This window comes from Stylophora pistillata, chromosome 2 (assembly GCF_964205215.1).
Source record: "Stylophora pistillata chromosome 2, jaStyPist1.2, whole genome shotgun sequence".
Taxonomy (NCBI): domain Eukaryota; kingdom Metazoa; phylum Cnidaria; class Anthozoa; order Scleractinia; family Pocilloporidae; genus Stylophora; species Stylophora pistillata.
The window spans coordinates 53,877,018-53,891,723 of NC_142520.1; the positions used below are offsets into that span (position 1 = coordinate 53,877,018).

The 14,706-nt window shown below is 37.4% G+C and overlaps 1 protein-coding gene across 2 annotated transcripts; it reads right to left on the reverse strand.

Moving 5' to 3' along the window:
- Positions 1-476: 476 nt before the first annotated feature.
- On the reverse strand, positions 477-14,038 carry LOC148740365 (uncharacterized). Of its 2 annotated transcripts, XM_088750461.1 has the most exons (11): positions 13,227-14,038; positions 11,641-12,059; positions 9,501-10,203; positions 8,468-8,564; positions 7,714-7,963; positions 6,047-6,847; positions 4,506-5,736; positions 4,219-4,314; positions 2,131-2,387; positions 1,391-1,658; positions 477-1,107 (listed from the first exon to the last, which is right to left on the reverse strand). In XM_088750461.1, exons 1-11 carry the CDS (start codon positions 14,011-14,013, stop codon positions 1,103-1,105), a joined length of 4,914 nt encoding a protein of 1,637 aa, XP_088606587.1. In that variant the 5' UTR covers positions 14,014-14,038; the 3' UTR covers positions 477-1,102. The 2 variants fall into 2 exon arrangements, with proteins under 2 accessions (XP_088606587.1, XP_088606588.1); XM_088750462.1 differs by lacking the exon at positions 4,219-4,314.
- Between the last annotated feature and the right edge of the window lie 668 nt (positions 14,039-14,706).

Here is a 14,706-nt window from a genome sequence, read left to right on the forward strand (position 1 = left end):
AGTTTCTTTCGAAACTATCAGCCTTCATTCGTAGCACATTCTGTTGTCAACTTTGTGGGTCACACAATTTTCATCTGCGCAGCCACTCTACACAAAAGAAACCCTGTAATCTTGATCGGTGATGGAGTTGTCTTCGTCAGTACCAGGATCGAAATGGAATGCTAAATTCTCTATGACACTGCGTTGAGTTAAGGCTTTCATTGTTCTGAAATCCTGTTTGTAGATGAAGGTAAAACAAAGAAACTTTATCATGATGACACTTGGCATCGATTTGATACGAAAACAGCTCCTAAACTTCAGCGATGTAACATCATGTGGAGCGGTTACACTCGCTCAGCTCAGACCAGAGTCTAAACCCTTGAAATCTCGATTTTCTATTTTTTTATATTTTAATCCGTAAAGACACTTCAAGTCAACGCACATCTACAATCTATTTCAATTATCGATTGCCTTCTTAATTACTAGGTGGAAAGACATTACCGTAAGTGCTGTTTATTCCATGCATTGCCAGGACCTTGCTGCAGTACAACCAAAGCAACACTTTGATCGCACAGTGTGATTAAAACCGTGATTAAATCTGCTATTTTTCATTGTAAAAGAATTACCTCGATTTTGTTTTTAAAATATTAATATATGAATTTATTGAATAATTAGTTACTTTACTGTGATTGTACAAAGTTTTATTCAGTTGTATATACATATATAATACGTAGCAATAAAATGTTTCGTTAGTCCATTAAAATTGAGGAGTCGAGTTCATGATTCGAGCCCCTTCAATAAAGTTCCACACTGGTGATATTGTCTTTTTTGGTTCCAAGTAGAACGTTCTTGTCTGGTAACCACAACTTTTGAAGCTGTGATGTTCTTTTACTAAAAGCCTTTTGTCGCTTCGTTTGTCTCTCTTTTTACGCCATACATTGGAAAACTATTATTATAGAACCTATGTTATCAAACCTAAGCTTCTTAAGTTCACATCTGAAAAATCAGGCCGAAGAGAGCTCTAGTTGACCAATTTGCATCGGAAGTCTGTATGCCTATAAAGTCATTCAGCAAGGCTGGGCTCTTCATTGGCCGATCAAAGTAAATGTAAGGGGCTGCCATTTTAACCTGTAAGCACAACAATCAGAACACTGATTAAACAGCAACGGAGAATTAAAGTGTGCATGAATTGTGTTTGATTATTGAGACGGGAGCCAACGATGAAACATAAAATTATTAAAAACACCAACTTGATGATTCTGTGAAAAAAGCAAAGTGTCAAATCGAACAACAACAGAAAGCGTTACTTTGTTGTCAACTCGGTAATAAAAAGAAGATTGACGATTCTAACTAACAAAGATCACTATAAAACAAAAATTGCACTTTATTGGAGTAATATAACGAGCTCTACCTTGCGCGGGTTGAAGGCTGACATAGTGCACCTCATGAATATGTCCCAGCACAAGTGCTTTGCATTCGTCAACTGGACAATGTGGCGTAATCATTACATCATTGCTATGGGGTAGACTGCTGATCACACGAATGCACGTTTCATAGAAGTTTGCTGCGGCACACAGAATCACGTGATCACCCCAAGCGCCATCTTGTTTCATGTGTGTTAAGTAGTCAGTCCATGTTTGATATCCATGGACAAAGTGAAACAGATCTGTTCCATTCGGCTGTAAGAAAATCAGTTCAAAAAACAAAGTTAAAGAGGATTGTTGATCGGAACTTGAACGCGTGGAGTACGAGTCATGGAGTAATTTTTTTAAGAATGGTACGAGACAACCTTTAATTAGCAATTTATTGTGGAACAACAACGATTCGCAAACAGCAGAAAAACAACAGGAAAGATCCATTATTAAGAGAATAACAGGAATTCTGTTTAGTGTTATCTGATGGATATTTAAGGGTGGCATTTTTTAAACCGAAATATTAAATGACTAAAACCGTAAAAGTCTGCTGCTTCGGAGGCCACATTAAGTAACAAATGGATTCAACTGTAACCAACATCATTGTGCGGCTTCTTGAATAATAAAATTATGCCGTGAACACTGGGATATGCTCTGGTGGTGTTGACCCGTTTTTTCACTTAACCTTAAAAAGAACAGCAAGTGACAAACTCTGTTTCACATACTAACATCAACTTACTAGTTTTGGGTTACTTCTGAGGTACTGAACCAAGGTTCGTCTTAATGTGCCATTTGTGATTTTGATTCCTTTAACAATTTCCAGTTGTTCTGACAAGGCATAGAACATGCAATTTCCTGATCCTTCATTGTCAGATATCGTGAAGCCCTTGTCTGATGCAATATTCCTCAGCCCCAATGATAGATCTGTTCTGCTCTTGACTTTGCTTGCATCAAGTTGCATCTGCTGAAGTTCCCGGATGATTCGGTCAAGAGAACCTAGAAGGGACAAAAAGTTTTTTTAATCTAACAGCATGAAAGAAACGAAACAATTTCCCATCTTTACAGAGAAGTTTGGGGGTAAAAAAGGAAAAGAGAGCTTCACCCACTAAACAACCAGTGTATTGTACAGCTACTGAGCCTTGAAATGATAAATTGTGACTTTTTATTTGCAAACGAATATACTAAAAGTCAAGAGAGAAGATGCAATGAGGAAAAAGTTACGACAAGGTTTACACTCTGACATATTTGCAGAACTGGAAAAAGAACCCCTGAGCCGTTTTTTGACAAAACCGCGTTCTAAACTATATTAAATTTTGGGAAGTACATTTATTTAATGAAAACCGCGGTTAGGGTTAGACCTCGTATAAATGAAGGATTAATCGCATTAATATATGATTACTTTATTATTGTGTCGGAAAACGACTACACCCTGAATAGCCGGTACAAATACACGTTTTGATAGCAACAGCATTTCAACTTGGGCTTCGTTTCGGGAAAAATCAAAGGAAACTGTGAATAAGTCGTGGATACATCGCGTTGGAATGAGTTTTGAAGATAATTAAATTCCAATGGGTAACTCCCTGATACAGTTGAAACTACATGGTATTACTTTGGACTGCTGGGATGATGTTGGGTGAATGGTCAGAATTCACATTTTAGCTATCGGTCAGTACAAAATACAGACTGTAAACCGGGTACGAAATGCAGACTGGGTGCAAAATGCAGACTACAGACTGCAGATTGGGTACAGAATGCAGACTGGAAATTTTGAAAACTGTTATTTAAGTAATAATAATAAAAACTATTCCTTCGACTTGATATATTTTTAACGTTCAGGGGTGTACAGACAATGATTTTTACAAATTAATGTTTACGTAGTTACCAAACAGATGAGAGGTAAAACCATCAGAAACTTAAACAATTGGCCAGTCACGAAAACAACGCCTCGCTTTCCCCTATAAAAATTCGCCGGTTACTCATTTTAGCGATATATAACGATGTAAATACTGACGGCTCGCAGTGAGAAGAATGAAGGCTTGAAATTGTATTTAAGAACGATTGTGGCCTGGACGCTTTGTCAAAAAAAAAATATACCCGGGAACGGCGAGGAATATTCCACAATAATGCAAATGATGGCGAAAGATGATCGCGGAAAAGCAATTGCATTAAGCGTCTTCACTCATAGTTACACCTTTAGTAATTCGAAGAGCTTTAACGTCGCAGTTAGCACATGTGCTAACTGCGACGAGTATTTTCATCAAAATCGAAACTCCTTCAGAGAAAGGTCCAGTTAAATTTTAAAGTCGCAGCATTCCTTCGGAAATGTAATAGAGGTGTTCCCGTATAATTTCGGAAAGTCGTTATTATTATCGATTTGTTTACATCTGAGTGAGTGACACATTTGCATATTCTGCCGCATTCTAATAGTCGTTTGTCCGCTTCGCGTACCCACGACTAAAAAAGAACAAAAAAAAACGCCCCAAGCCTTCCTGTTTTACGCAATTTATGTTTGCTTTCTGGTGAAATGGAATAAAAACTTCAATTGACTAAAACAAAAATTACACCATGTCTTCCGCCCATATCAGAAAGTAGAAGAAAATCAAATTAGTGTATACATGTCTTTGGATCATAAACGGAGAAAGCAGAGGTACAAAAAGAACATCTCTCTTCCGCAGTGCAAAATATTATCACAAGTGCCATTTTCAAAAAGCGTAGCTGGCCTGAAGTTGAAAGAAAAGGAAAGGAGAAATGTTGGATCTTCTTCAAACCTGTATGTTACTCTTTGGGGATGTCAATTGCGATGTGTTATAAATATTTTGTTACTCACTTGGAGTCAGTAATGAATCAACTGTTGGTTGTTCGGTTGGCGTATCCACAACTTCGCCCTCCTGAGTTCTGAATCTTGGGTCTTGTCTTTTAGAAGCTACAAAGATAGAAAGAAACCTTTTTATTAATATTACACCAATCAATAAGAGGATAAAACCACTGATTACTATTCAGGTTAAACATATTTTTTTATCTGTAGTGTCCCAGCTTTCCATGATGCTTTATAAGGGACTGAAAGCTGAGTCGTCCCCAAAAACACTTTTTGAAGGATATTCAAAATATTCTCACCACGAACAATGTCCCACATCTTCTCCACAAGAATGTCACACTGTTCCTCCCAGCTGAACTTCTCTTCATAGGAACTCCTCAGTTGCTGAATCTCATGGAGGCGGTCTGCTCTTTCCTTCTCTCGGACACCAGCAATTGCCTTTGCCCACTCCTTAGGGTCCTCAGAATCCACAACAAATGATTTGCCTGATGGTACAGTGCACAATGCCTCACCAAATCCCGAGTTGCCACTGACAAGAATGGGAAGACCGGCAGACAGAGCTTCTAATGCTGTCAATCCAAACCCTTCTGTTCTGGAGGGCATAATGCAGAGATCAACTTCACAAAATATTTCCTTCAATCTCTCTTTGCTCTGTATGAACTTCCTCACAGTCAGCTGCCTTTTAGCAATTCCACTTTTGAGCAAATTTGCTGCAACCTTATCTTGTTTACTTTCAGGTGCACCCACGAAGATCAGATGGTAGGATCTGTCTCTCAGTTCAACTATTGCTTTGGCAGAGATATCGTAGCCCTTCAGGCTGAAGTCCTCTTGATCACCACGGCCAAACGTCAGGATCTTGAACTTTTTACTCTCATTTGGAGCTTGTTCTATGTCAGAGAATTCACGGAAAATTCCAGGAGTCAGTTGAAGGATGTCTTCGTGTCTCTTGCAAGAGCGGAGCTGAGCGGAGAAAGCGTCTGTTAGCTTTGGTCCAACTGCTACAACAGCATCTGCCAACTTACACAACCCCACTTCAGTTGCGTTCTTCTCTTCACCTTTGGAAATAGCATCGGGATAGTTCTTCTGCATAGCAAGTTCTTCAGGTGCAGTGTGCACAACCTGAATCCACTTGCAACTGTGAGACTTTCTGATAACCTGGGCTTGCTTACCAAGCTTAGCACCATGACCTAGTACAAAGTCAATGACAAGGTCTTCTGGTGGGAAACTCAACCAGTCAAGAGGGTCACTGTAGCCTGTAAGTTTCTCTGCTTCCCAGATGAAAACATTGTGGCTTCTTGCAGTTCTCTTGTCTTCTTCAGAACAGGCAGACTGTGGGACTAGGAGTGTGACGTCCACTTTTTTACGTTTGGCCAACAGAATAGCAAGTTGTCTGTTTATGGTGGACAAGCCTCCCATTGATGAACTCCATTCACTGCCCAGGAGAGTCACCTTCAATGCCGTGTCAGACTTCATTGCCTCAACTTTACTTGCTTCACCGAGTGATCTAGCAGCCACATTTGAAGATAAACCCTGAAGAAAAATACGTCATTTAGCATTAAAACAATTACAGGACATAACATATTATGTGTGTTACGATATAAATATATGTTGATCAATACTTGACCAAAGGAAAACAGAAAAGTATAAACTTCAAAAATAATTTCATCGTGATAGAGATTCTCTTACTAATATTTGAAACTCATGGATATAAACTATTAGGGCTACCTTTCTCAACAATGAACATTTGATTCTCAGATCAAGTTATATGGAGGAGAGAACTTTCAAAGATGAATCAGAGGCTAGAAATCTGTACTTGAAAAATCTTTTTCATCGATCATACCTGCCTTCTTCTTTTCAAGAACCATTTCTCCAATCCACAGGGAGGAAGTATTTTATCATCGATATTTCTTTTACATATTTCCGCTCGGCCTTCATTTGCATCAATGAGGTGGAAGCAGTCCTCGTGGGTGCACGTGGTTTTCACATGGTCTGAGCATGCACGACTTGGTTCTTCTGCCCCTTGATGGCAGTAAGGACATGCAACACACAGCCTATACTGTAGTCCCCTCAGGTACGGCATCTCTTGTGACAAATTATGAAGGGTGTCTTCAAGAAATTCACGAACGACACTAGCTAGTTCAGCGGAGTTCTGTCCTACAACCTGATGACTCTGTGTTCTTTGTCTCAAGATTACCTTCACAAATCCTGTTTTGCATACGAGGACAAAATCATGAATATCTTTGCCAATGATGAACCATGCACCATTTTGGTACAGAGTAGGTTGATCCGCGGGCCATGTCTTTGAACACCAACGAATGGATCGTGAGACAAGCTGTAAGAAGAGGCCATGAGGGACAAAGCCATGGACAAACAGGAGATACAATGGACAGGGATCTGTTGACGACGGTTTCATCTTACAGAGTTTATCAGGTGATGACTTTAGCTGAGCTGGTACAAAGTACTTTACGTCAGTTGGAGAAACTGAGAACTTAGCAATCAAACCAAATCGCTCCATCATGTCTAAGATGTCTTCTTTGATGATTCCTTGGCCAATAAAGCTGGAGAACACATGATCAACATGTTTCATGCTGAGGATGCCACTTCCTTCAAGTTCTTGCCAGTACTTAGCATACAGGGGATTCTAGAAAATGTAGGTGGAACAATGCAACAATTCTGGATAAGGAAAGGCCACGTAATGTTCCTTTTGAATGTTTCCCACGTACATTTATAAGAAATAAAAGTTTATTTCCATTAATACACTGAAATGGTTGGCTATGAAACCACTAATGGGCAAATTTGTATCTTGGGTTGCTCAGAGGTGAATACGCCCACTAGCACACGCAAAAAGAACTATTCAATTGTGTGAATACAATTATTGTGAGCAGTAGCAACTTAATGCGAGTCTCTAATTGTACATAAAAAGGCTAAATCAATAAATGGCCTGACAAGCTGCAAAAAGTACGTAAAATAGTGTGGGGTCAACAAATCATATGATTATAACAAGAAACAGTAAAAGACACATGTTTACAGGTGTTATCCAGTCGTTTCGTAACCATGCCGGATCTTTCGTGCCTACACGATTCGTACCTAGGCTCAGACATTTCATACCCACTTTCGATCAGTTGGTCCCCAATCCTCTGGTCGATTCCTACCCAACAAATTATAACACATTGCCGCAACCATCGGTAGCCTAAAACCAGAAGCTAAGACGGAGCCTTCACAGCAGTTCGTCGGTTACATTGAGGAAAACTGGATTCGCAGCACAGTTTAGCCCCTCAAGTACTGGGGCGTATTTATGCAATCAATCAGATCAAACAATGACATTACGGCTGACATCAGAAGAGCCGCTGGTCGATGCCGTCTACCCCTCTACATGTTCTCTATAGCTTTTGAAATAAGTGCCCATTTCTTCGAAGAATCATCCTGCTTAGTTTCCTGTTGTTCTAATTTATTGAACAACAGTTTCCAAGTAAGCTAGTCTTTCTAAAATGAAAATAGTTTTTCTACCTGTTTATTGAAAGGTGGAATGGTTATCAGCTGCTTGAACAGATCAATCAGCCACTGAGCCTTCAGTACAACTGTGCTGCGGTGCTTGATTATCATCCCCAGGCCATGGTAAAAACCGATCATGGAGTCAAACTCTTTTGCATCTTCCATGAAACACTTTTTCCTTGCATAGTGCTCAAGTTGTTGCAGATTTCTGTGATAAATCTGTTTAGCCACCAAACCTTCAATCACTTTTTCAAACAGAAACCACCTAGAAAGCAACAGAATACCTACAATGCATTCTGGCATCAAATTGGGTCTTAAATTCAGTCCGACACGCATGTGTTTAAAGTCCTCAAGTGTTAATACATGTATTGCCTCGATCATGCTATCTTCAACTTTCAACTATAACAAACATGATTATTTTTTGCAACTTACAATGTCAATTCCAAGAACTGTGCCTACTTAAATATCAATCACATCTTCTTATCTTTTAGAATTATAACATTGTCGTAATGACACAAATTTAAATTTTGTTTGTCTGCACTGAAGCAACTGCTGTGCATTTGTACAATCTATAGTTTTGCAAATTTTGATGTACCCACAATTTAATCCAGTGGTGGAAGGATATTTTTTATTACTTACCTGCACATAAAATTATGCTATATACACTGCGTACCATTTAAAATCTTTATCATGGCTGATTTGAGGGGAAAAATCGATTTTGAAGTGCATGAACTGGGGTTTTTCCAAATAAATTGTGTTTTTTATTTACCTCACTGGTATCTTCTCTCCCATATAAGGCTCTTGTTTCAACACCTCCAGGATTGTGTTCTGTAATTCATTTATACCATCTACTTTTCCTTCTTGCTCTACAGGATATTATTTAGAAAAGGAATTCAAAGCATAATACAACACAGAAACATGCGCTTACAATGAGCATAGTATGATAGCATAATTTTATACTTGTATAATTGCAGAGATTTTACAGCTGACAACTTAGCTAAGATGACAATCTCTTTAAATCCCCACATTTTAGCTCTTCTGTTCCCTATAATTATTCCATACTCTGAAATTAATGGCTCCATCTCCAAAAATTAATTGGACTCTATATGATGCTGCTAGTATATTCAGAATATAGAGTAGCTGAAAGCTTAAAGCAGAGTGCAGGTTATTCAAAAAAACAACAACAAACAACTCTGACTTTTTTCCACTACAATCAAGTCCTAATTCATTCCACCATGGTAATATCTTTTAATCCCTCTACAACTTCCACTAGAAAAATTGTTCTGTCTCTCTATCTACTTGCAATTCAAACTCTGACTTTTTTCCACAATAATTAAGTCCTAGCTCATTCCACCATAGTAATATCATTTAATCCCTCTACAACTTCGACTAGAATGTTCTGTCTCTCTATCTACTTGCAATTCAAATTATAATGAAGCACAACACACTGCCTGCTGCTGGATAACATGTAACAATGTAAGTCAGATAATAATTATTGTATGCTCAATGCTTGTCAACCATATCCCGATATTGAGGTTTTGGTTACAAAAATTGCTACAAATCAGGTGTTCTTGAAATTCACCCAAAGATAAGCTTTTATACAATTATAAAGTCAACAATTACTGCAAGTAACCTATGGTTATGGATACAAAATGAAATCATTTATCTTACCTGTTTTATCATTCGGGACAGTGCCCGGTCCAATACTATGTATTGGACTGGCAATGAAGCATTTTGATTGGTTGATTTTAGTTATTAGCCCTCTGACTGCCCGAGTCGTGTAATAAAATCATTTATCTTACCTGTTTTATCTTTTCCAATCTGCTTTCCAATCTTATGGATAAATTTTTTCATCAAATTAGGACTCTGAGTGTTGTCAATGCAGAATAAGGGTTTGACCACATGCTTCTCATATTCCATACCAGAAATTCTCTTCTGAATTTCTTTCTTTATTACTGCAATGTCTTCAACTGGTTTGTCAGCATGTGTGCCAACAATGAACACTGGGGGGTGGAGGTAGGGCAGCTTGTGTTGTGCATCATCATCTGTGTTATCGGTTGCCAGGGCAACACTATGTACTGTAGCCAGCCATGACAGCAAATTCTCCATGTTTGTTTCATTGTTAGGATTTTCCAACTTCACATCATTACACCCTTGCCTCATACTGGGCTCAGCTGGGGCATCCAGAGGCTTGCTGAGATTGTGCACCAATATGTATAGTGCCCGCTGTGATAGGAAGATAGGATGGCTGGCATAGTACAAGTGCTGCCCTGCAAAGTCCCACACGTCCATTGTAACATAGGATTCTTCTGTGAGTAAGGCACTTTTGATGGGTTTGCCTTTGGCATACTTTAACCACTGATTAACATGCTTAACAGTATCAGGCGGTTGAGAAACATCAATCATCACATCAGGCTCAGCTTGCATATTTTCATCTTTACATTCAGTAGAATGTTCATTGCCATTGTTTGGCAGAATATCTGTGAAACCTTCATCCTCCTCAACCTGAATGGAGAATTAAATGAAACATTATGCTCACTTAAGTGTATATAATTATGTAATCAAACTTGACATTATGGACAGGCTGCTAAATGATAAAACATTATGATCACCTCAGTCTAGAATAATTCTAAGGGGGCAAGTTTCTAATCAACTGTTGGACTGCTTTACTGAGAGGGGTATAACAAGATAACTTGGTTTACTGACTGAGTTGAACTTATAAATTGGCTACTGTATAGAGTTCTGAAACCGACATCTCAAGTGTAAGAGCCCTTAGAGAGAGGTAAACTTAGATTAAGACATAAAAGAACAAATCCTCCAACCCTGGAGCTAGTCAACTCAGACGAAGAAATGTTTGAGATGCAATGAATATATGAAGATCATATATTTTTGAACTGCAGTATTACATACATATGATGCACGATCCTCGCAGTAGATAGCGCTATTTAAGCAATAGCGAAAATCAGACCTGAAAAAAATCAGGCCTGTACGGGACTCAAACCACTGACCTCTGCGATACTAGTGCAGCGCTCTAAATAGCGCTATCTACTGCAAGGATTGTGCATCATGCGTATGTAATACCGCAGTTCAAAAAAAATATATGATCTTTATATATTCATTGTATCTCATTTATCACTTTCACGGGTTTATTATGAATCAACTTAACGGCCTGCTCACAGTTGGCTTGTTAGCTCAATTGGTAGAGCGCTGCACTAGTATCACAGAGGTCAGTGGTTCGAGTCCCGTACAGGCCTGATTTTTTTCAGGTCTGATTTTCACTATTGCTTAAATAGCGCTATCTACTGCGAGGATCGTGCATCATCCAGAAGAAATGTTTGTTGACACTGAAGTTACATATTAAGCATTAGCATATATAACATACATTCATTGAGGCTCCTCTGTAAGGATTTTATAGCCAAAATGTAACAAAAGTTATCAAAAAATTATATCAGAGAATAAAAAATAATCACGACTGAAAATTTAAAATTTTAGGTGATTGGAGAAAAAAATCTCAAATTTCCTTTCAAGTTGACTGAAGATGCCACTGAAAAAGCAATTCACAAATGGAAAAATTAAAAGATGCCCCATCATTTTTATGGTAAAAGTTTTGCATATACGCCTTCATTTAAGATGTTTAAATAAAAATTACTTGTAGATCTTTAATTCTTTTCTAGACTCATCTAAACACTTGTGAAAACATCCAAAGAAACAGACTCTTTCAGGCACATGCTGGATGTAAGAAATTTAAAATTTTTCATAAAGAAAAGAATTTTGAAAAATATCAAGTTTAAATCTTACTCATTCCCTTAAAAAAATATTTTCTCATGAGGCTACTTTGCACTCCCTTCTCTTCTTCCTTCCTTTCTTCCTTCCTAAAACAAAAAGAGTTCTACAGACATAGGACTGGTGTAAAATTCTCAACACTTTACAAAACTCTCAAACCTGCTTTGACTTGAAAATATCTCCAACTTCATCTTTTAATTTCAGTTTTCCTCCATCAATTGTATCTTTCTTTAAAATTGTCTTTCGAGAAATATCTGCTCCACACATTCTGTCTGCCACAATCTTTGCTACATCTTTTGAAGATTCCAATAGTCCTGGCTTACTGTCCCTGGTCAACTGCCAGTTCTTGACAGCTTGGTCAACATCAATTTCACATTTTGAAGGATCCACTTCAATCCCCTCAGTACTCTGTTCTTTAGGGTCAAATGGGAGGCCTAAAAGACTCTTCTTCAGACTGGTTTTACCTGCACGATCCTGACCAACCAGTATAAGACGCCCACGGTAAACTTTTACATATCCATCTTTTAAAGCCTCTTCGTAAGCCGACTGTGCTTTGCTTCCTTTTGCTCTTTTAGAGTCTAATTTTAAAAAAAAAAAAGTTGTCATGATTGAGCCAAAGGAAAAAGTCTAATCAGAGGAAGTTGTAATTTATTTTTATAAATAAGAAACCTAAACAAACAGCAATTTTTGTTTTAATAAGTTATAAAAGAATCTGCAACAAGCTTAGAAGTAGGTAAGTAAATTTAATGATATGTCTACTAGGTATAAATTTAAAATCTATGATTGTATAGATACATAGAAAAGTCATTGCATTGCTGGGTTTGGTAAACATAAACACAATGACTATTTTAAACTAACTCAAAGAAATGAAACAGTAAAGAGTTTGATTAAAATGTGAGTGATCAAACTAAACAAAGGCAATAAATGATGTCAATTCTGCCAAATGGTGTTTGGAAAACAGAAAGAAAAATCACATATTCCCAAAACGTAACAATTGATACATTCTAAAATATTACAAGGCCAGCATAAATTATGGTGTAACAATTATCAAAATTACTCCTGACCAGACAAGACAAAAGTTTTATTCCCAATAACCTAAACTCTCGTTTTAAAATCATATCAGTCCATAAATTCTGTATGATATAAGCTAAATGTTGTTGTACACTTAATAACTTCCAATAAGATAAAGCAAAAATTACAGTCACAACTATTCCCAGATGTGAAATGATTTGTAGTAACCTTAATCTCCCTTAATTAAAATCAAATACATATAAAGTACAAATTACAACCGCAATTCCTACAACTGTGAAATGATTTGCAATAAACTTCTTAAATTCCAATCAACTAGAAAGCAAAAATTACAACTTACAATAATCCCTTACTGTAAAATGATTTGTAATAAACTTTATCCCTCCTCAATTCCCTATCAAATTATAGTACACTGTAGTTCAACTTAAATTTCAATGTCAGCCAAGTTGTTAAAATAAACCTTTCAAAATATAACCAAACCTTCCAGTACAAATGTCATGTATTTCTAAAGTGATGCAAACTTTGTTCAATCATACAGTACAACTGTAAAAGCATTACTTCATATTCTTCTCAAGCTTTATTATGAAACTATTGTCAGCTGCCTGTAATTATCAGTAACAAGCAGCATAACCACTTGCAAGTCAACCATTAGAACCAATTTAGTAAATAATGCACATGTCACAACATTAATGTGAAGAGGAATTTCCTTTACTCACCTGGGACATCTGAATCTACTTCGTGAATCTTATCCTTTAGCTCCATAACACTTCTCATTCCTTCAACTGTAAAAGGATTCCCTCTCACATCCAAATATTCTAGTTTCTTCAGTTGTTTTATACCTGGACTCAACACAGTCAACTGGTTATAACTCAGCGTCAGTCTCTCCAGCTCCACCATCTCCCCAATAGCATCAGGGATGGTGGTTAGATTGTTATTTGAGATGAGCAGCCATCTGAGTTTCTTCAGCTGTGTTATAGCTGGACTCAACACAATCAACGGGTTGCTACTCAGCTCCAGTCTCTCCAGCGCCACCATCTCCCCAATAACATCAGGGATGGAGGTTAGATTGTTATATGAGATGTCCAGCACTCTGAGTTTCTTCAGCTGTTTTATAGCTGGACTCAACACAGTCAACTGGTTGTCACTCAGCCCCAGTCTCTCCAGCTCCACCATCTCCCCAATACCATCAGGGATGATGGTTAGATTGTTATGTGAGATGTTCAGCACTCTGAGTTTTTTCAGCTGAGTCAAACTTGTAGGGAATATGGACAGCTGGTTACTTCTAACATGAAGTACCGTAAGATTGTTTAGCTTTCCGAGATTTTCAGGTATTGTTGTAAGTTTATTCCCTGACAGGTCAAGTTCCTCCAACTCAGTCAATTCAAACAAAGCTGCAGGCAATTCATGCAAACTTTTCCAACTGAGATCTAAACTCTTTCTTCCCAAAAATGTTGACATCTTTCTTCTTAACTCTTCTTTAGAAAGAAATTCCATTTCATTCATGGGAAACTGTCACAACAAAAATAAAAGCTGTCATTAAAGGTGAGTAACTTAAACTAACTTGCTTTGGCATTATAACCATTGAACCAAAAATGGAAAAAATGAGGTTTATAATTTACCTTCTACTAAACCAAAGTAATGAGTTATATTTTATTCCTCTAAGTACAATCTTTGGAAGCCATCCACCCTTCAGTGTTCTTTTAAACACTCTGAGTAAACACTGCTTATTTGTAAAAAGCTCTAGTCATTTATTTTCATGTCAGACATTTTGATTTTACTCTCACTGTATAATTTTTTTTGTCAAAAATAAACAACTGCTTGCGTTATACATGTTAACAACAAGGCTATTACGAACAAGAAAATACTTGAATTTTAAAACAGAGTTCTCCCGACTCTTTAAAAACAACATGAAGATTACCTTTATTGTAAAGGTTAATATCTAACAGGAAAGAAATCATTAGTGCAAATCTATGGTTGGTTATGTTTTGATGTGATAACCTTAAACAGTTGTAATATAAACCAAAACATGAATGATTTCCAAGCTGAAAATATTCAAACCAAGTGGCTATTTCCAGACCTGTTATTTCATTTTATCCTCTGTAAGTTGTTTTCATTTGCAATTGACACAGAAAATTACTCAGAAGATGGTTTCTTTTTTTTTAAGAGTTTGTCACCCAGTAAGATGCTTTTGAGACA